The 21,895-nt window shown below is 36.2% G+C and overlaps 2 protein-coding genes across 4 annotated transcripts in view; one reads left to right on the top strand and one right to left on the bottom strand.

The window, feature by feature from the left end:
* Positions 1-844: 844 nt before the first annotated feature.
* Positions 845-15,057, top strand: serp2 (stress-associated endoplasmic reticulum protein family member 2). The gene is made up of 4 exons (XM_007557171.2): positions 845-1,093; positions 11,132-11,355; positions 13,812-13,884; positions 14,616-15,057. Exons 2-4 carry the CDS (start codon positions 11,272-11,274, stop codon positions 14,654-14,656), a joined length of 198 nt encoding a protein of 65 aa, XP_007557233.1. The 5' UTR covers positions 845-1,093; positions 11,132-11,271; the 3' UTR covers positions 14,657-15,057.
* Positions 15,058-16,611: 1,554 nt separating this feature from the next.
* LOC103141499 (TSC22 domain family protein 1) overlaps positions 16,612-21,895 on the bottom strand; it is a 31,335-nt gene continuing 26,051 nt past the window's right edge. For all 3 annotated transcript variants that reach the window (XM_007557170.2, XM_016673894.1, XM_016673893.1), the window contains exons 2-3: positions 21,831-21,882; positions 16,612-18,157 (exon numbers count right to left, since the gene is read on the bottom strand). In XM_007557170.2, the coding sequence (XP_007557232.1) occupies positions 17,888-18,157; positions 21,831-21,882 (322 nt within the window). In that variant the 3' untranslated portion in view covers positions 16,612-17,887. The remainder of the gene's footprint in view (positions 18,158-21,830; positions 21,883-21,895) is intronic.

The raw sequence follows: 21,895 nt of genomic DNA, 5'->3' as shown, positions 1-21,895 counted from the left end.
TTTTTCTAGAAAAATTCTGAGATTAATCTCTAAATATGAGGGGGGGGGAATGGTTTTTATTTTTTGTCTTTTTTTTGTTTTATTTTTGTTTTTTAGCAAATTTTTAACTTATACATTTCACTGTTTTTTCCAGAAAATTTCTGGAGATTTCTGAGTTATTTTACAAGCAGGTTTCTAAATATCAAATTCAGAAGTTTCTTTTCTGAATTTTCTGACATTAATCTCAAAATGTCACTCTAATAAATCTTCGAATTTTCAATCTCAAAGATGTCTTTGCTTCAAAAAAAGAAATTTTCTAGAAAAAAGTTTTTTGACACACATACATGTTCTTGTTTTTTTTTTTTTTTAGAAAAATTTTCTAGATCTCAAAATTTCTGAGTTTTTTCCAGCAAATTTTCAACTTTTCAAACAGATACATTTGAGGGGGGTTTTTTAATGAAAATTTTTAGATTAATCTAAAATTTGGGGGTTTTTTTCTAGCAAGTTTTTTATTTTTAAAATTCAAAAATGTCTTTTCTCAGATTAATCTAAAAATTTCTTAGTTTTCTCTAGTAACGTTTTGAATTTTTAAACTTAGAAATGTGTGTATTCCAGAAAATTTCTGAGATCAATTTAAAAATTTTGAAACTTTATTCTTTGTATTTTATGTTTTTATTAAAATTTTTCTTAGTATGGCCTCTCATACTTTTGAAATTGATAAATAAAAAGCTAAATATTTTCTATGGATGATCTCAGACTAGGCCACCAGTTTGTCATTGCAGACAATAAAGATGTAAGTAGTTACATTTACTCAATCACAACTACGCTGTACTTTTTACTTTACTCTGAATGTTTTTGTTATTAGAGATGCCCCTGAACATGTAAGGCGAGGAGGAAGCTACCGCAGTATGACTTCATTTCTGTGAAATCTGCCCGTTGAGAACTTCCAGGGATGACTGGACGACTGAACTCAATAATTTATGCTCCATGTTGCTGCGGCGATCTTCTGAGGAGCAGCTTCTCATGACATCCACTGGAAAACAAGAGCTAACAGGAGCGGGAATCCACATTCCTGAGGATGGCCTTGCTGGCGGAGGCTCTCCTTCACATCCTGGTGAGGAATGTCAGATTCAGCCTTTGTCCACACACTGACACCCAGACTAATAACCAGGATAAATATGACCTCAGAGGTGCTGCTGTGACACCCTGAGGCCTTTTCTGACCAAACATCTGGCCCTTTAAGAACAAACTGATTACTTCCTGAAAGATTATTAGCTTCTTCACAAATTCTTCACTTGTTTCTTCATATATATATGTATGTATTGTTGTGAAGTTTGTCAAGATTGGTTCATTTATTATTCAAATTCATTTTGTTTAGTCAAAAAGCTATTTTCTGCTGACAATTATTGGTATATCAGTTTTGTCACGGTGCTTTTGGCAGTTGGTGGTTACCATAGTAACACCATGAGACCTTCACTGACCCATTTCAGGAGTTCGAATTACCATCATCGCGCTCATTTGGGAAGCGGCTCTTTAAAAACAAACTGATTAGTAGATTATAAAACTTTCACTTTTTTCTAATATATTTCCCAAGTTTGGTAGTAAGTAGTTACATTTACTCTATTACATTTACGTGAGTAAAAGTACAACTACGCTGTACTTTGTACTTTTATTCTGAAGACACTGAGCATAACTTCTTTCTTCCTGAAATGTAAACAAAAATGGAGTGCCATCAGATTTTGTAGGAGTCTGATGCCATTTGTCTTTTGTCTTTAGTAAAACACAAACCATTAGCCTTAGACATGCTCATTTGTTTTGATTCTATATTTACCCAGAATGCCCTGCGCTATAGTTCGCTTTCTGCTTTTGGAGCGATCTACAGTCTGCTTGCATTCAAACCGCATCAGAAGTTTGAATGCAAGGGTTCCTGAAGTGAACTCAACCTCCAGTGAAACAGATTATGGCTTCAGCATGTTAAACTTTACATCAGTTATCCTCACCCTTCCTGGTTCTTTTGTTTTCTGCCCTCCTGCACATTTCATATTAAACATGAAGCTGAATTTGACCTCAAAGCAGAGAGGAAACTGTATACTTTATCTCTCAACACTGCAGTGTCCAGACCAAAAATGACATTCTGTGTCCTTCATTCTCCCTGTTCACTCTCAGGTTGTAGAAAAACAAGAAGACTGCGTCCTCATGTTGTTTTTTAAGCAACATTTTATTTTAAAATTACATAACAGCTGCTTTCCAGTTGTCTTTAATTGTTTAAATAGCATTTTTTTAAAACTTGGGGCGTTTTGGATGCTTCCCAACTTTGCAGAAATGTCGTTAAATGTTTGTGTTGAGCTGAAGGTTGGAGTCAGGGTGAGGTTTGTACCGTTGGCCTGCAAAGTGCTGACCCAGTTCTCCTGCTCTGGTTGGCATCACCTGCAAACGGCGGCCGGCTGCACAGAGACGCTTTCACTGCGCCGCAAACACTCGCTGGCCAAGTCTGTGAAACGTGACTGTGTTTGAAGTGATGAGTGAGCGAGGCCGCAGAAACAAGCTGCAGGATTTCTGCTGCTCCAAGTGTGTGTGTGTGTGTGTGTGTGTGTGTGTGTGTGCGTGTGTGCGTGCGTGCGTGCGTGCGTGCGTGCGTGTGTTTGAGGCAGACGTCAGGAGCAGGACTCTATCCAGAGCTTTTTTCCAAAATAAACACTCAGCTGCGTATGCTAAAACTAACAAATGTTAAAAATAAACCTCTTTCTACGTCATGTGTCTTTGAGAAAGTATCTCTGTGGAAAATTTTCTTTTTTCTTTGTATGTGTGTGAATACATTTATAGTGATCTTTGCCTCCATAAAACATGTAAAAAAAGTTTAATTGGACCCTTTCTTTCAACATTTTTTTTGTCAGGATGCACATAACTTATTTACTGCAACATAGAAAAATCTTTTTCTGTCATTTACCTGCAGCTCCTGTTTTTACAGAATATCTAATTTAAGGATAGCTTTATCTTGCTAACGAAGTATTTAGTTTACAAGCTAACTGTTCAGCTCCTGGTTAAACATTTAATTTGGAAAATAAATTTACTTTGAAAATTAACTATATAGTTTGGAAAATCAAAGTTTAAGCTCATGGTTGGGTGCTAGGGCATTCATCCATGGGCCCGTCATGTGAGTTAAAAAATGTTTAAGATTGACGGGAAATTTAAAAATATCACTTCATAATTATCTGTTATTGGAAGATTGGAAGATTAATATCTGAACACAAACTATAAAGTCTTAAAAAAATGCAAACATTTTTCAAAATGTAATTAAATAAGCAATATAAGCCTGGTGGCCCACCAGGCTTATAATACACAGGAGGAAACCCTGGAAAATAAATATTTACTTTGGTAATATTTAATTGAAAGCTAAATATTTTGCAGCTAAATATTGAGATTAAATAAATAATTACTAATTTATTTATTAATTTAGTAATTACATTAATAATTTTATTTGTTAATTTAAATAAATAATTGAAACTATTTTAATTATTCTAGTTAAAATAATTAAAATAATACATGCTGATGTTTCAGTATCTACAGAGCTAACACTCTGCTGATTTAGTAATAATTATTTATTATTACTAAATAATTGCTAAATTAATTATTGAGTAAATTATTATTTAGTAATTATTAGTTAGGCTGTTGGCAGGAAAGATCTCCTCTAGCAGTCTGTATCACAGCAAATTTGAAGAAGCCTCTGACTGAACACACTCTTGAACATTTAGATAAATAATTAATTTAGCTAAATATGTAATTTGCAAGCTCAGTATTTAGCTTTTAAGCTAAATATTTTGCTATGACATTTATAAATGTATGAATAACACTTTTTTTCTGACAAGCTTAATAAAGAAAAATGTTACTCTTATTATTTTATTCATTTATTGCAGTGTAACCTTCCAAACGGCATTCTTTAAGATACTACTAAATTATTCTCTCGATATTTTGATATTGATTTTATGAAGACGTTTCATTCAAACCTGTTGATGAAATGATGACTGAGAGGAAGCGTTGAGTCAGCTGGGATCAGATTATATCTTCACTTCATGATCATATCTTCACTTAATGTTAACGCAGATTAAAGCGCTCCAGATTGTGCTTTGATGAGACAGCAGGGCTGTGAGTCTGTCGGGTTTCAGATGACGACACCAGGAACACGACAAGATCCTCCAAGAATCTCTGAAACTGTACCTGCAGCTAAACTAGACGGGTCAAGTTTCTCTTGAGCATCTATAGGGCTAACTCTGCTAATTTACTGACATTTACACACACATTTTTTCTGTGCAGACATAGATTACTTTAATATAATAATGTGGAAAAAGTGTGAATATTTTCTGGATGGATTGTAGCTCCAGAATATTTCCCCAAACTCTTAGGAATCATTAAGATGTTTTGGGAAAAGATTAAATGAAACTTTTTTTTTGTGATTTTATTACTGAATCATGAACTTTGACCTTAACAGATGTGAGTGCTTTAGATGTTGTTCAGGGTTATTTTTGGCGTTATGGGTGAATAATTTCATTTATTTATTTAAAAAACTCAGTTTTTAAAAACAAAAAAGAAAATTAACTAATAAGAGAAAACAAATGCATACATAACCAAGAACCAAGAACAAAATAATTAGCTTACTACCTTTATGTTTGAAAAGGAGTAGAAAGAAGTAAACACGTATTTAATCTTACCCCTTACTATATATATATATATATATATATTCGATAATTAGCAGAAATCTGTAGTTAAAACCATGTTTATATGTTTAATTATGTTACTCACACAGGCTAGAGCTACAAAGTACAGCATAGTAAAAGTACTATTTTATACTAGTAAAAATTATTATAAACTGAATCTCATAAGACAAGAAAATCTGAATTCATAATAATGATATGAAAATTGTAAATAACTCCTTGTCAATTTACACCCTGTAAATTCTTTATAATCTGTTTTATATGACAACAACAACAACAGAAGAATAAACTAATGATAGTAAAATAACATTAATCTAGTAGTAATGGTAATGGTAGCACAGAATTATTGCATATATAGGAGTAATTTGTGGAAGATGTTCTCTGCTGAATATTTCTATAAATGAGGTGCAGCTTTGGGCGTTTTCCTCTCTGAGTTGAGCCACACATGAACCTCTGTCCTTCGCGATGCCTTCAAGGCCGGTGGGAGTAGACACATTGGAGGAAAAGAAGAAGCCTTGTTTGAAAGGACTCAGACGTTTCTGTGCGGTTTCACACAGAGCTTATGTTGTTTACGTCAAACTCATAAACGCAGACATCAAATATTTCCTTCCTTCCTCCCCTGAATTTGTCTCTAAGGTTTCAGCTGTGTTTTGCCTCGGTTAACTACTGTTTACCCTCCGCTGCTGCAGTCATTGAAGTGCATGTTTTAGCTGCACAAGGTGCGCTCAGGCCATAATTACTGCAGCAGGTATCGGGCACTCTAAAAAGAAAATAGTTGAACCAACTTAATTGAATTGCTTCTGTAGGTAACAAGCAATTCAACTAAGTTTATCCAACTTAATTTATTAAGTTTAACCAATTCAATATATTATAATCATCCAACTCAATTTGTTAAGTCAGTCTTACTCAAATCATTTAGTTTACTTCAAAAATGGTAAATAAACTTAAATAGCACTTTTGACCACTGAAAGCTCATATTCACACATTTATTTAATGCTCAGATGGTAGGCAGCTTGGGATTAAGTACCCAGGGGACACATTAACATGTGGCAGGAGGAAGCTGGAATTGAACTGTCAACCTTCTGATCACAAGGCGACTACTCTACCCACAGAGCCACAGTCACCTACTGGGAATGTGTCCCTGTAAGCTTGAGTCATGGTGTCAGACGTGGGACACAAACATGGTATTGAACTTAATTATTTCAAGTAAAGTCAAAGTAAAAAGGTCATTTAAGGAAAAGATTTGTGTATTTAGATGACACTGTAAAAAGATTATTAAAATTTAGTTTGGAACTACTTAAAAGTTTGAGTTGACTTTCTGTAGAATTAAGTCAAAGAGATTTTAAATGTTTATTAGAACAAAATAAATGATTTGAGTAAGAATGACTTAAATTTGTCATGTTAAACCCCCTTATGAATTAAGTTATAAAAACTTAGCAAATTGAGTTGGATGATCATAATAAACTGAGTTGGTCAGACATAGGATGCAAAACTGGCGTTGAACTCAATTGTTTTAAGTAAAGTCAAAGTGAAAAGTTCCTTTAAGTTAAAGATTTGTAAGTTTTGAGTTAAATGAGCACAAAAAAGTAAGTTGTCATAGCAAAAGCAAAATAATTAAGTGAAATTAATGTAAATAAGTCCATAAGATGAACTACAGCCCAAAAACACTTTTTAGAGTGGGTATAAACATCATGAATTAGGTCAATTATTTTCTCAGGTTACAGACTGTTTACAGTGGACAAGAAACAGAGGATTTGCTTTTTTAGTTAACTCTGGAGTAAATCCTTCTCTCAATAGTTTTATTTAAGCTACAAATAAAATTAAACATCCACATTCAGTTCAACTTAGCTTAAATTAGGATTTTACAGAGGTGTGACAACTATCCAAAAATTGTACTTTTCAAAAATATTTTTACTAAACTAAAAGCAAAAATCAGCATTCAAGAAATTACTCAAGAGTAGAAAAGTATTTGGTAAAAAGGATTACTCAAGAACTCATTACCTGATCAAAACATCAATAACTTAATATTTAAAAATCACACAATCAGACTAAAATATAAAGTTTGGTGGAAACTTTGGTATTTTAAATATCAAAATGACAACAAAATCAGGCAAAAAAGAAATTTCCAAATCAATTTCAATTTGGATTTTATTTTCTGTGGGATGGAAATTATGTAAGAATTTAAAAAAGCTCATAGTTTCCAACTTATTGAGAAGGAAAAACAATTGCAGCAATAGATTACTAGTCTCATTAGTGTCATTCTTTGTGAAAATTCAATGAAAATATCGAATAAACTCAAAAAGTTGTTAAAACCTGCATTTGTTATTATACCTACATTTAAAAACATTCTTTTCTGTTTTTTTTTGCGTTTGAATAATTAAAATATGCAGTTATAACCGTTTTTAGACGGGGTTTCCTCCACAACTATCAGGAGCTCACTTTTCTACATGTACGTCAAATAGTTAATAGTTAGTTAATAGTTATTGGTTTCATCTATGTTGGTCTCTCCCATAAAATCCAAATAAAATACATTTAAGTCTGCAGTGATGACATGACCAAATGTGAAAAAGAACAAATTTACTCTCCGCTCTCGTTTTTCCCCCAACATGTAGCTTCAGATTTTTTGATCATCTTTACAGCTCTCCTCCAGTTTTCCAGACAAAGAGGATCTCTGGGGATTAGGGAAACAAGACGCTTCAAATCCAGGTCATGCAAGACGTTTGATGAGGAGCCGCAGCCTCTGGTGATTTCTCTCTCACATGTGAATAGTTTTTATTCCATTTTCAAAGTGTTTCTCTGTAAAAACCAAACCCCGCTACATGCTAGTGTCCGGTATTCTGTCAGATTAGTATACATTGATGTCAGACATACGCATAGCACAAACTGACGGTTATATCCACCAGTCAAGTATACCCTGTGATTACTCCATGTTTTTATTAAAGTCGTTCAGGTTCTGCATCCTTAGGACCCGGTCTATGTAGGACGGGTCCTTCGCAGGCCTCGAATAAACTACGACCGGAATTTGGACAGGTCTAGCCTTCAGCTAGCTGTTTAGCCTCCACCTCAACTCATGTTGCCTAGCAACCGTGACAGGGTTAAGCACAGAGCGGCGAAGAAGAAAAAAACGGAGCCGAAGTTTTTATTTTATTGATTTATTTTTTTTAGCCATATTACTCCTGATTTCTGCATTATTCTTCACGTTTTGTAGTAAAAGGCTGTTCCATAGAAAAAAAAGAAATCTGTTTGTTTGATTCTAAAATGTTAAGATATGTGAAGCACTACAAAGAATAAATCTAAGCAAATCGAGGAATAGAGAGACCGGGTTTTATAAGGGACGTGTTTTTCAGTTCGCTGCCCTTCCAGCTAGACTCTACTTTAAATGCAATTTGAAGGTAAGGTAAGCTAAGGTAAGGTAATTTTATTTATATAGCACATTTTCAGCAACAAGGCAATTAAAAGTGCTTTACGTGAATTGAAAGGAAATACAAACAAAATAACAAACCAAAGGAAAGAGCACAAAAAAGAGGAAAGGACACATTAGGGCAAATCGCAACATTCAGACAAAACAAAGGGCAAAACAGAGACATGAGTTAAGGTGGTGACGTCAAAGGGCCATGAAACCAGGTTGCTGAGCCTCCTGACAAAGTCGAATAGAGGTGTTGTTTATCGAGGAATGACATCCTTGGGAGCGCTCAGCTCCACAGCTCCATGGATACAGGAGGGGGTGAGGTGGGAAAGAGCGTTATGTTCAGATATCTTCAAGGAGATTGGAAATATGCAGCCCTTCCAAGGCCACACGGAGAAAGCCAATTCAGAAGCAGAATGTCTTAGGTCGGGAAGATTATAAATTTTAATCACTCCTAAAGTCTCTCTGATACATCTTAGTTCCCAATCATCCAAATTAATTTGGTCGTTAAACTGAACCGAAACCAGCAACTTCTCCAAGATCGATTCCAATTTGTTGGTGAGTTTTAGAATCCTTGTCTCTGTCCACACCAACAGTCCGAGCATTTACTAGTTCGGCCAAGTCCGTCACAAATTTGTCGATAATCCAGGAATCCACAAGCTCCAAACAGCAGAAATCCTGTTATCATGAATAAATGCAGGGTGAATCCCGCCGCATGTGTCCCCACAGGACAAGAGGGCTCTCCTGTGCCCAGACTTCTCGTCGAAAATTTTATCAATTGCATTGAGAGATTGATTGACCAGATTCATAATTTGTAGGATGATGTGCAAAGAAAGGCTCCAAAAATATAGAAAAAGACAGGATAAAAACAGAGCAAACAGGGCAGGCATGGGCAGGGAGGGAGCAGAGGAAAAAAGTGTCCGCCTTCATCGAGAGAAAAGTCCACAAAAGTCCAAACCACCACAATGTATGTATATCCATCTAGTTATAATCTAAAACAATTTATTGACTTATTTTTGTTGTATCTTGTCGCGTATGCTGAGCTGACAGCTCCTCTAATTGTCGCCTATTAATGCGCATGCGTACTCACTGCAAGTGTGCTATTCTGACAGGGTATGCTGATCGGACAGAGCAACGGCCTCCAGGTTTACCAATTAAAGCTAAGTGAGTAATTGGTCAGTTAGCAGGATTTGATCTAATAAAACAACTATAAAAAGGGTTGTTATTCCGTTTGAATTGTTTTCATAAAGTCAACAAACTGATTAGATTTTTTTTAATCTGTCATATTCATCATTTGATTCTGAATCAGCTGTTTAGACAAGTCTGTCTGTTTTCCTTTTTTCTTCCCTGTTGGAGTTTTTTTTTATTTTGTTAAATATTTTTTCTCTAAACAAAGTCTTTGATTCAGTTGCTAAGCAACCACTGCTCCATCTCTCCCCAGCTTTCACTCTCAGCATCCAGCAAGCTCATCTCAGAGGCAGAGAATAAAAACAAAAACATGTTTACTCTTTATATTTGGTAAAAAATAGTCCTTGATGTTCCCCCTGCATGGTCAGGCTGCTGCTTTTAACGTTTTGGATCAATATCCTGCAGAAGGACCCATTGATGATTCATTTTTATTTTTTTTTATTTGATTTTAATTTAAATCTTCTTGTAAAACAGTTCATGATGTTCCTGGACCTTTGGAAGAGAAACCGCCCCACAGCATGACAGATCCTTCACCATGCTTACCAGTTTTTCACTGAAGCCTTCAATCTGAGACATTTTATCAAAAAATAAATAAAATACAGCATGAAATCCACATATTTACATTTGTGAAGGTAGGACATAAAATTATTTTTCCCATCTTCACTCCCAGCTCTCTTTTCCTCTTTTTTCAATAAAAACTGAAATTATTTTAAAAATGTGGAAGATGTAATGTTGTCTGTTGGAAAACATGAGCCAGATTTTTCTACATTTTAATGTTATTTAATTATTTTCCTTCTTCATGTCAGACATATTTTCCAGTTTAGAAGAATATCACACTTTATAAAGAATTGCTTCAGTCATGGGAATATATATTTAAAACACAACCTTATAAACATAGCAGATTCCAAATTATGCTCCAAAATAAATACAAATAAATAGAAATGTACATAAAATCACAGTTTTTGTGCATATGGACATTTAATATCAACTTTAAAAACATAAGTACTTGTGAATTCAAACCATTTCTTGGTAAAATGTTGAGTAAATAAATAAATTAACACATTCTGAAGTAAAATTGCTAAAATTACGTTTTTAATAAAGTATATGACAGAATATTGTTACATTTTCAAGATTTGTTTGGTTTAGTTAAACTAAATTCAAGAATATTTTGAATTAATTAAAAATATAACCTTAAAAACAGAAATTGAATGTTATAGTAATTTGAAATATCCAAGTTTCTTCAAACAGAAACTCATGCTGCTGGTTTTCAGCAGCATGATTCTTCTGTATATTGTCAGAGAAAATCTGAAGAAGTTAATAATAGACTTATTTTCTACTAATTTTTTAAAAGTATTTCATCCTAACTTTTATAAAACATTCAAGATTTTAATATCAAATTTGGTCAAGTTAGTATGCACAAACAATTTTAATTTGCTTTCCTGCGTTAACATTAAATACATTAAATATAAATATAACTTTATATGTAAATGTTAGGCCAAATAAATGGATTCATGATTAAACTACACGTTAAAACAAGTAAAATTTCTGTTGATTGCGCGCGCTCGCGGCGACGCGCTCATGCCCGCCAGGTGCAAAGCTAACCGTTGAAAAGCTGCTCGACAAAAAGCGGAACTGTTCCTTTAAATGCCCTTCCTCATAACAAGTTTTAATAGATTATTACCTGAACCTATTTTCAGCACTCTGCATGCCTCATAACATGATAATACAAGGTCATTTTTAACAACGTTTAACGGTTGAAAAGTAATTTATTCGTGTTCTTGACGCGCTCTCATTAAAACAAAAAACAAAACAAAACAACAAACATACATTCTGTGCTCTTATTTTGAAGGTTGACCCGCGAGTTTCTGGTCTCCTAGCAACTGAGCTGCGCTAGCTTGACGCGGCGGTGCTGTGGTCAGCCTGCAGCATCAGAGGAAAATAACAGGCTAAGCAGAGTGTAAGCCCCTGATTGTGTTGTTTCCCTGGAAGATGGTGGCCAAACAGAGGATCCGGATGGCCAACGAGAAACACAGCAAGAACATCACGCAGAGAGGAAACGTAGCCAAGACGCTGGTGAGCCGTTAGAGTGACAGCCAGATGCCAGCATGACATATTAGCCCAGATAGGTGACGTTCAGCCCGGTAGGATGGTGATAATCATGTTAATTACAGCAGATGAGGAGTTTTGTTTATTTTATTAATGGATTTAGAATGTGTTATAACAATGATGCTGCTTGCTACAGGTATATGCTGTTATAAAGCAGGGGCACTTCTAGGCTCATAGGTATTGGGGGGCTTAGCCCATCTCAGAAATCTATGGTGTCAATTTAAAGTCATTTTATATGAAATTTATTTTATTGTATGTAAAGATTCAACAATCAGAATTTTGGACTTACAATACTGTTCCTAAATTTCCTTTAAAATCAAACACTTTTTTTAACAAAATGTTTGATTAGCAGCAATAGCCTTTTCTAAACAAAACAAAAAACAACCTTACTTGCTTGTATGCTTTACTGTGCTTCCTTTATTTCTTTCTTTTTTCCTCCCTTCCTACTTTTCTTCTTTGCCCATTGTTCCTTCTTTCCTTGTGTCCTTCATTGTGTCTTCCTTCCTTCCTTCCTTCCTTCCTTCCTTCCTTCCTTCCTTCCTTCCTTCCTTCCTTCCTTCCTCTTTGTGTCCTTTTTCCTTCTTTCCTTATGTCCTTCATTGTGCCTTCCTTCTTTCTTTTCTTCCTTTCTTTTTTTCCTTGTGTCCCACATTGTGTTTTCTTTCCTTCTTTCCTTAGTTCATTCATCATTTTCTTATCTTTTTATGTCTTTTTTGTTTCCTTCCTCCTTCCTCCCCTCCTTCTACCTGTGCATCTTTTTCTCTTCCCTCCTTTGTTTACTATTTTTTTTTCTGTGTCTCTCTCACCTTTTTTAACTGTTGCTACTATGAATAAATTTATCCTTAGTGGTTAAATACAGATTTTTTTATTTAAATTACAAACTCTTGGAGTTTCTGCTTCTCTTCTGTTGTGTTAAAAATGTGACGAATAACTCATTTGATATCCTCCTCGTCTTCGTCTGTCCAGATCTCATGTTGTTCCATCTGTCAGACTCTTCATCTTCTCTTCTGCTCCTTTCATGCTTGCTCTTTTAAAACAAAATATAAAGAAACGAGAGTTGACTTTATTCAAATAATTTGCTCAGGAAAAGGACAAATTTCATGGATCATCTTGGAGTTTCTTTCAGTTGCATGTAAACCGGCATCTGAAGATGTTTTTGTTTTCCACCTACTCCCTCTCTTCCTCCAGCTTTGTTTACATCATCCCTGACTGACTAAAAGCTTCCCCCACAAACACGGAACAAGCTCATGACCTCACGGTGACGCCGGTCCTTCGACGCACTCTGAGCCCACAGTGGGAAGGAAACGCAAACTCTGCACCGAGTCGGCACTTTTCAGTCCCTAACAAGACGATGGGTTAGCGTGATGCAGCCGCAGAGCGTCACTGTTTCTGAAAACAAGAGCGGATTAGCAACGCAAAAAAAACTACTTTATACTGTTGTTATATTTAAATCATCAAATTAATTTAATGATTTGAAACCTGTAAGTGTGTCAAAAAAGTAAAAACAAAAGACAAACTTTTTTACAGCATTCTATGCATCAAAGAGTCATCAACGACCGAGCCGGCCCAAGGTACATATGAGTTAAGCGGCTGCTTAAGGCTCCACACCACCAGGGGGCCCCCAAGAGCACCAAGTTAGCACGATAAAAATGCTGAATAATGAATAATACAAACTAAATACTAATAGAAAAAAATAATTTATAGCTGGTTCTCAAACAATACTTTAATCTCTTTCTGGTGCCGTACGGTGCTGTACGGGGAATGTAAGATATCAAACTTGTTAATTTGTTTACTGAACATTTAGTGTTTGTCAGCCTATTTTACTTTGAAATGGTTAAAATATTATATCGTATTTAAATACCAATCTACATTTCAAAATCCAAATCTAGTTTTTATTTTTTAAGCAGAGGAAAAAAATGCCGATTTAGTTTCCAAGGTTATTTTTATTTCTTGAACAGGAACCAAATTTTCAATAAAACTTTTGTGTTTTAGTAAAACATGTGGCAAAAAGTTTGAACATAAACTGTGGAGTCTACAGATAAAAATCAGAGTAACAGGGACTAAATAATAAACTATAAAGAAATGCTTTTCCTTTGCAGAGGAATCAGTTTGATGATGTCATATATGTGGCTGTACATGTTAGCGGTGACACCATGAAACCAAAATACTGTTAAATTGACTTTAAATAATTGCAGAAAATATTCCCACCACAGAAACAGTGGTTTAGTTTAAAGCTGCAAAAGAGCTTAAACAAAATGAAAACAAAAATATTTAACCTCCATCATCATCTTTTGTATCAAACTGATTCACTTTTACTTTGCAGCTTCATTCGTTTTGTGTCAGTTGTGCTAATCTACACCGTGTGTGTGTGTGTGTGTGTGTGCGTCCGTGCGTGTGCGTGTGTGTGTGTGTGTTTCCCCTAGCGACCCCAAGAGGAGAAGTACCCCGTCGGCCCCTGGCTTCTCGCCCTCTTTGTATTCGTTGTTTGTGGATCAGGTAAACCCAGCAGGAGGGAAAAAATAATGTGTTGATTTAAATTTCTTTTTATAAATATAACAAAATCTGAAAAGTGTGGCATGCATCTCTATTCAACACTAACAAGTTGAAACAGCAAATTTTAAGACATTTTTACCCATTCTTCATCGTAAGAGTAGCTGAATTAATCAATGTATAAAGAGCACCAATGTTTTATTCTTGCTGCAGGTCTGGACTTTGACTAGGCCATTCTATCACATGAATATTTGTTAACTTAAAGCCATTATCTTGTAGCTCTGTCTGTATTTAGTTCAGGTGGCTCCCACTCAGTTTAATGCTGAGAGGCTCCAGATTTTACTAACATTGTGACTCAACAATCAGGAGGTTTTTGTAACGGCTCATTTTCTAGACACCAAAAAACCTTAACGTACTGCCACAAATGTTTGGGCGTTTTTAGAAACAATATAGACCTAAATGGAAGCATAAAAATGTGCAAAATGTGAATTTTGCATAATAGATCTTTAAAATTTCAATAGCCAACGTTGAGAAGGTGGAAAATTTCAAAGGTTCTGGAAATGCCTGAACAAAACAGATCTGCAGCTCTTTAGCCAATGTTTTAGGATGTGTGTAGTGTTTGTTTAGTGTGTGGGAGTGTAAGAATGACACATTTTCTTTTGGTGTTACTCTACAAACGTTGAGTTTCTAATGTCGGTCGTGGAAACGTCCTGACTTGTGCGTCTCTGGGCTGTCAGCCATATTCCAGATCATCCAGAGTATCCGTATGGGGATGTGACACAGGGGGCGGGCCGCGACCCCTGACCCTCTCCTCATGCCCTCACTGAGCCCGGCTAGCCACCGCCTGCACACTCACGCCCTCATCCCCCACAGAGCGACCTCTGACCCCCGATCAGCGTTTCCAGTGTTGCAGTCTGTGGTGCTGACAGCTTTTCTATGGACAGTCTAAAACCACGCTGACTGCAGAACGACTTTCATTCGTCGCTTGGCTCCTGTGTGTGTGTGAGTGTATGTGTGTGTGTGTGTGAGAGAGCTGGCGGTGAATCCTGCTGACTATGTGCCATAACTGTGTTAGTTTCTTCTGTACTGTACGAATGAAGAATGTAGATTTTTGTCTGTTTGTTTGTTTTTTTTAGTTTTTTTGTTTTTCAAATAAATGTGAAGCAATTGGAGCCGTCACCGTTTGTTCTGAAAACTGGGTCACTGTTGGTGGAAATTTGGTTAAAACTAAAGATCTCAAAGTTTCTGCAGGTTTCACCAACTCAGTTTTAAGGTGTTTTTTTAAAGAGTAATGCAAATGAAATTTTAAACTTGTATCTCGACAGAAATGTACTGAAGAAAATTGCATATTTTATTTACTAGAAATCTTAAGGTGTTTGTTTTTACCAACATTTTTGGTTAACTTTCTTAATGTTTTTTATATATATATTTATTTTTTCATTATTTGGTTTTAGACCTTTTGTTGCACTTGGAGATATCAATATATGAATGGCATTATAAATAAAATGTAATAATGCTGTTATTATTACTAGTAGTACTAGTACAAAGCTTTTTTCACACAGAATTAATGTAAAAGAAAAATCAGAGTTGGGTAGTAACTAGTTACTGTGGATGTAAGTGAGCAAACCAGGTGATGGTGATTGGTGCACCAGCATATTGTGGTTGATTTCTCCAGTGGTTTGAAGGCAGGAAACAGGTAAGGAAGGAGAACTAAAGGTCTGCTGGGGTAGGAATAGCAGCTGGGAAGGAGGGTTGGTAGGAAGGTTGGAAGGAAGGATAGTAGGAGAGTTGGTAGAAAAGTGGGAAGGAGAGTTGGTAGCAGAGTTCTGAGGAAGGTTGATAGGAAGGTTGGAAGGAGATTTGGCATTGGAGCCCTACTTGTAACCATACTTCTGCATGCTGCATGGTGGTGCAGTTGTTAGCACTGTTGCCTTGCACCAAGAAGGTCCTGGGTTCACATCCCAGCCTGGAGTCTTTCTGCATGCTCTCTCCAACTTCCTCCCACAGTCCAAAAGCTGTCAGGCTGACTGGTCTCTAAATTCTCCTTAGGTGTGGGTGAATGATTGTTTTTGTCCTGGTTGCCCTGCGACCTCTCCAGGGTGACCCTGCCTCTTGCCCATTGGGGAAAGGAACCAGCAGCCATCATGACCCCACTAGGGGTAAACATGTACGATGGATGGAAACAGAAGTAGTTGAAGGATATGATTACGTTTGACAGTTTGAATGGCGTTTGAAGCTGAAAAGTAGAGAACTGTGAAAAAGCTTTTTAACTGAATTTTTCAGAAATTATTGGATGTCCCATTTATTTCAAGATGATGTAGACATAAAGCTGAATATTTTATAAACCATTGAATATGTCAATACCAAAAGAGGTAGCAGTCATGTCCTGAATATGGTAAAAGTTGAATGGTTGAAATGGCACAAAGAGGAAGTAAAGTGGTGAAAAGTGTATGGAAAAGTGGAGAAACTAATGATTTGTAGCAACAAAAATATGTTTCTACCAACATGTGGAAAGCTCAGCACTTTCTGCTCAACTTGGTGTAGACCTTAGTTACCTTAGTTAAGATATGAATTAAAATTTTTTTCAAATTCAGTTTGGTTAACCAGTTTCATGCACGAGCTGCAGAATAATAAACATCTCAACAAGTAGGTCAAAAGATATTTTTAAGGTTTTTCAGCAGAAAACAAATGAAATGAAACTCGTCTTGTTGACTGAGAAAGACAGCAACCAGGTTTTTACTCTTTAGCAGGTTTATTGAAAGTTGTGAAGTGCAGCTGTCAAGTGCAATTGTAGGTATTTTGTTATCTCATCCGGTCTTTGAAGAAACATGCACAGCACATGAGCATACAACTGATACACAGAATGAAAAACAATAACATCTTCAGAGCCTGTTCCTTTGTTTTGTTTTCTTCCTAAGTTTGCTTTTTCAGATCCAAAAGGGTTTCACTGTCAAGAAAAGAAAAACTAAACCCCAAAAGGTGCAATACTTAACAGAAAGAGCAATGAGAAATGGTGTACAGTCAGAGTTAACGTTGCAGTAAAAGAGTTGGACAACATTGTTGGTTGTTGCCAGTTAAATAACCTAACCCTCCTTCCAAAGTCCAGAAATTACAGCATTAAAGATGGCTGACACAGACTCCTCCGCACCAATCTGCGTGACCTAGATAGCATCTGTTCTTCCTTCCCCTTCCTCCTTTTTTACATCCTACTTACACTATACAGAAATGTACATCTGCCCGTTGAACTTTTACCAAAAAAAAAGAAAAGAAAAATGCAGCTTAGCCCAAAGTGTCGATGGAGGCTGAAGAAGCAACATGCCGGCAACAGTGAGCTTTGAGGGCAAAATGACGAGCCTGAAAGGGAAATACTGAAAATAGATTTATCATCATCATCATCTTCATCGTAAGAAACCAGGTTTTTGTTCAACCCACAGTTTGAGTAACATCATCAATGCTGCCGAGTGTTGAAAATACCCTCCTCCCCCATTCCAGATGGGGACTCTGACGTGATAATAACAATAATATTAATAATAATGGCTCACAATCTTTTTCTGTCACCGAGAAGAACTTCTTCTTCATCTCTCTCAGGATCTCGCCTCGGTAAAGAACCGCTTTTTATTTACATCATTCAGCAAAACAACGACAACCAGAACCACCAGAACCGCCTGCTGCTGCTGCTGTCAGCGCCAAAGCCGGACACAGGCACAGTGATCTCATTTTAATGAAAGCGTAACGTCGTCACTGGCTGTTTCTTCATGGTAGCACATTCTTGTTGATGACCCAGGGTTATTTGGCAAATGTGTGATGATTCCTGGCCGCCTCACACACACAGCATAGGAAGATTGTCCACTGCGCTCGCTCTCTCGCTCGCTCGTCCCGCTGGCTGCATCCTTCAGAGATAAATATGTGCAAATTCTCGTCTTGACAGCGTCGACCTCCAGCTGAGGAAGGCAAACTGCGGCGCAGCGGCCGCTAAAACGTGTGAGGTCGCTCAGTTTGTGTCGTCGGGCTACGCCGAGGGGCCGGCGCTGTGCGAGGCGGGCTGGGCCAGGCCGGCAGCGCTGGGCGGTCCAGAGGGCGCGGCGGTCTGCGGGGCGGGCGGTGAGCCGGTCTGGACCTGGGCCTGGAACTGGGCCATCTGCTCCGGGCTGGCCAGTGTCTTCAGCAGCGTGTTCTCCTGCTCCAGCTGCGAGTTTCGCTCGATCAGCTCCTTGATCTGCTCCTTCAGGACCTCCACCTCCTCGCGCACGGCGTACATCAGGTGGCTCTTCACCAGGTCCTGCAGACACACACCCAGTCAGTGACACCGATCACAAGTTTCTCACCCATTATCGATCCTTAAAAAACCTGACCATTCCGATCTGTTTTATCTGAATTGTTGCTAGAAAGTGGCTGAGTTGGAAACAGACCTGGTGGGTGGGGCTAACAATCAAACCTCTCTAACAGGAGGTAAACATGGTCAGTGGTCGATTTTAGACGTTTGCTGAGGCAGATGAGATCAGAGGACAAGATCATCTTCACATGCAAGTATCAGCTGATCACTGATCTCCAAAAGTTAAAGGAAATTGGCGCCGATAAATCAGTGCTAATTAGCGGTCAGTGTACAGTGTACTCTTTAACCCAAAGATGGGTTAGCGAGTTTCCTCGGTGAAACGGTTGGAAACACAATGAGATGGCTGGATTCTTCATAAAAATCAAGAAAATTATGGACAACCCAAAAAAACTGGTGTCTTCAGTCAGAGGCGTCTTAAAATTTACTGCAATACAGACTGCTACGAGAGATCTTTACTGCCAATAGCCATTGCTGTGTACAATATCTCTTTAATTAAACGAGTTAATTAAATTTTAATCGAATTACCGATCTGCACGCTAACGACTTCAGCAAATAAAAGTGACACGGATAAACGGTCAAAAATATGTGGACACTTTAATTTGGATGAAACAACTGATTTATTTTTATTGTATTTTTTTATGTTTGCCTGTTTTAAGGCTGGATAATCGATTTTAGGTATTTGAAATAATGTCTTCCAATTATACATAATTACCTGGCCATTTATTCATGTTTCCTGTCAACGTTTTTCAGGATTAGAAAGTTTCCTGGTGTTTTTCCCAAATGAATAAATATCTTGAGTAAAATGAGGCCTCAGCAACTTTTCTGTCTGAATTAATAAATTCCAACAACTGGATGAAACCAGTGGAACATTTTGTTGCTCCAAATTACGTGTCAAACGTTTTATGTTTCTTATATTCACTAATATTACTATATTTAACACTTTGGTTGCTTGTCAGCAAATAAGCAAATTCCCCTGGGGATCAATAAAGTATATTATGTTCTAAACTGAAGGCCTGTGGGCCAAATCCGGTCCACCAGGAGTTTTTATGTGGCCCTCTACTCTAAAGAACCTTAAAATATTTATTTTAGTCACTCAAATTACACATGAGGTGTATATAGCAAAACTACATTATTATGAAAGGATGTTGAATATTTAATGTTACTATTAATATTTCAAGAGTTTGTTGATGGGTAATTTATTAGTGCCTTCAGCAATAACCAGCCCTTTGAGAATATTCATGATGTTGATCTAAACATGCATCAGAAACTTATAAAAATTAGTTTGAAATGAAGATTAGGACTGGAATCTGTATTAATCAGATTAATAGTGATGAAATAATCATCAACTAATTTAGTAATCGATCATAAACTGGAGAAGACAGACTCAGAAGTAGGTCACTTACTGAACTAACAATCAGATCAGTAATTAACTGTTCAAAGAATATTAAAAATAAAAAACCTGTCGATATGTTCTTCCAGAAACTCTTCAAGCAGCCTAGTTTTAGTTTCATCTTGTTCAAATATTATAAAATATCCTATTAATCATGTTTTGATCCAATTGTTGGAAGTCATTTTAGCTGCAGATTCAATCTTTGCTACAAATGATCAAGTTTTCAGTAAAAGAATGCTGCGTTGTTGCATTTTAGGCAATAAAATGTTTATGTTCATATTTAAAAATGAAATTGGTTATACACTTGCATAGTTTACTGCATGTCTAATATTGTATTAAAAAAAGACTTCAGTAGTTAAATGTAAAGAATCTGCAGAATGTGTAAATTCCTTTTATCTGATGAATTGATTAATCAACATAAAATTGTTAGTTGCAGCTCAAATAAAAAGCAAAACAATAAAAGTGTTTAATTTTGTAAACATGTCTATGCACAGTGTTTATACAAACGGTGTAAAAGAAGACGAATTAGTACAAAATGCAAACTGCACCAAGGTGAACAGTTTGTGTCCAGGATGTGTGTGGTCTGCAGAGATATTATCTATTCCTTTTGTAGTCTTTAATGTCATTAAGCTGCAGCTTTTGTGTTTATTTCTAAACACTTTTTGTGCCTCTTTATGTAGGAACAAAAACAATTGATAAATCTATGGGTGTAATTTACATGAGAATGTAATTAACTCAATTCTCATTTCACTCAAGTGGAAACAGAAAAATATATTTTTCCTCTCAAAAAGATCAGGAAGGTTTAGTAAGAGTCTCTGTGGATTGTAAAGGCTGTTAATCACTGGTTAAAACCCTAAATTAATTGGTAATTTAGTGAACTGCACAGTTTCTTAGAGTAAAAATGACCAAACATAATTAAAAACACTAAATGGGCCCTGGTACATAAGAATCTATTACTGTGGCTTCAAGTGGTCGATATACAAAATATTGTTTCAATATCAACACATCATTTAATGCCACAGAAACGGGTTTTTGTTCTACAGGAAGTTGTGAAGGTTTCATCATCATCATATTAGTTTTCTAAAACTGAACTTTTCTTCAATAGTGTCATTTCTGCAGTGAATGAGTTTCTGAAACAGCGGATATCCTGCCGGCTCTGGACAAACACGTTTCAGTGAATTAAGGTGAAAAACACAACACAAGGTGTGTTTTTGTCCTGCATAACATCACTGGCATGCATCCGCCTGCTTTAGAAATGTTTATATAAGGTGATGATGTGGCAGCAGAAACAGCAAATAAGTGAACAATGTGATGCCACTGGAAAAAAATTTTTATTTTAAACTAAATTCATTAAACTAATCAATTATTGTAAATTAAACAGGTATGCTTTAAAACGCAGTTCTTAATTTCTAAAACCTCATATTTAATATGCGTTTAATGGAGGATAATTTGGTAGCGTCAGCTTTTGTTCTTGACCTGATTCTAAAATGGTTAATGTGCCAAAGCAGAACAAAATGTATATCAAACAAGAGAAGCAAAAACTGGAATGAACTGGACTGGATGTAAATGTTGTGAATACGATTAATATAAAAAAAATAAGCCTTTAAACATTCATTTTTGTCTAGTAAAATATACATATTCACATTTTGTACATTTATATTCACTTAACTTCATATAGTTTTATTATCTTTCTTAAAAAATTATGTTTAGCTTTGTCAATCTAAAAAATACATTTTAAAATGATTTTTAAAATTTCACTAATAAGTTGAAAAAGATGTGAATGTCTGGTCCTTTGTTCTTTATTTGACATAATCCATAAAAAAAAAATCTGAGAAAAACGGGCGCAGATGAGGAAGAATATCCCTTGGCTGCCAACTCTAACCCCGCCCACATGTCGGCGCCTTCAGCCAATCAGAAAGCGAGATATTTATACCAAGGCGTGAGAGTCTTCCAGTTTGCCTAGCAACAGCCCTGACAACGGAGATGGTGAAACAGAAAGCAAACCGCAATTTCGCTTTACAGAGCATTTTAAAATGATTATCTTAAATTTAATTAATTAAAAACAATAATGAGATGACGCTACATTAAAACACTGAGAAGGAATAAGAATAAATCTTTTCTTTTTCGTTGTTGTTGAAATTACAACTGGATTTAGTTATCGTTTGTAACAGAAGATTGAATTTAATTTTACGTAGTAGAACAGACGTGAGATTAAGAAGGAAAACTCACCATTGCTTGTTCAATCTTGTTGTCGATGGCCACCACGCTGGCTCCGGACGAGCTGCAAGAAAAAA

This window comes from Poecilia formosa, unplaced genomic scaffold (assembly GCF_000485575.1).
Source record: "Poecilia formosa unplaced genomic scaffold, Poecilia_formosa-5.1.2 Scaffold84, whole genome shotgun sequence".
Classification (NCBI taxonomy): domain Eukaryota; kingdom Metazoa; phylum Chordata; class Actinopteri; order Cyprinodontiformes; family Poeciliidae; genus Poecilia; species Poecilia formosa.
This window is presented reverse-complemented; position numbering and strand designations above follow the sequence as displayed.

Bases quoted from the DNA above. Each gene is read 5' to 3' on its own strand.
- serp2 (XM_007557171.2), top strand. From the start codon at position 11,272: ATGGTGGCCAAACAGAGGATCCGGATGGCCAACGAGAAACACAGCAAG. The intron at 11,356-13,811 runs GTGAGCCGTTAG...TGTTTCCCCTAG, and splicing joins GAAACGTAGCCAAGACGCTG to CGACCCCAAGAGGAGAAGTA. The intron at 13,885-14,615 runs GTAAACCCAGCA...CTGGGCTGTCAG, and splicing joins ATTCGTTGTTTGTGGATCAG to CCATATTCCAGATCATCCAG.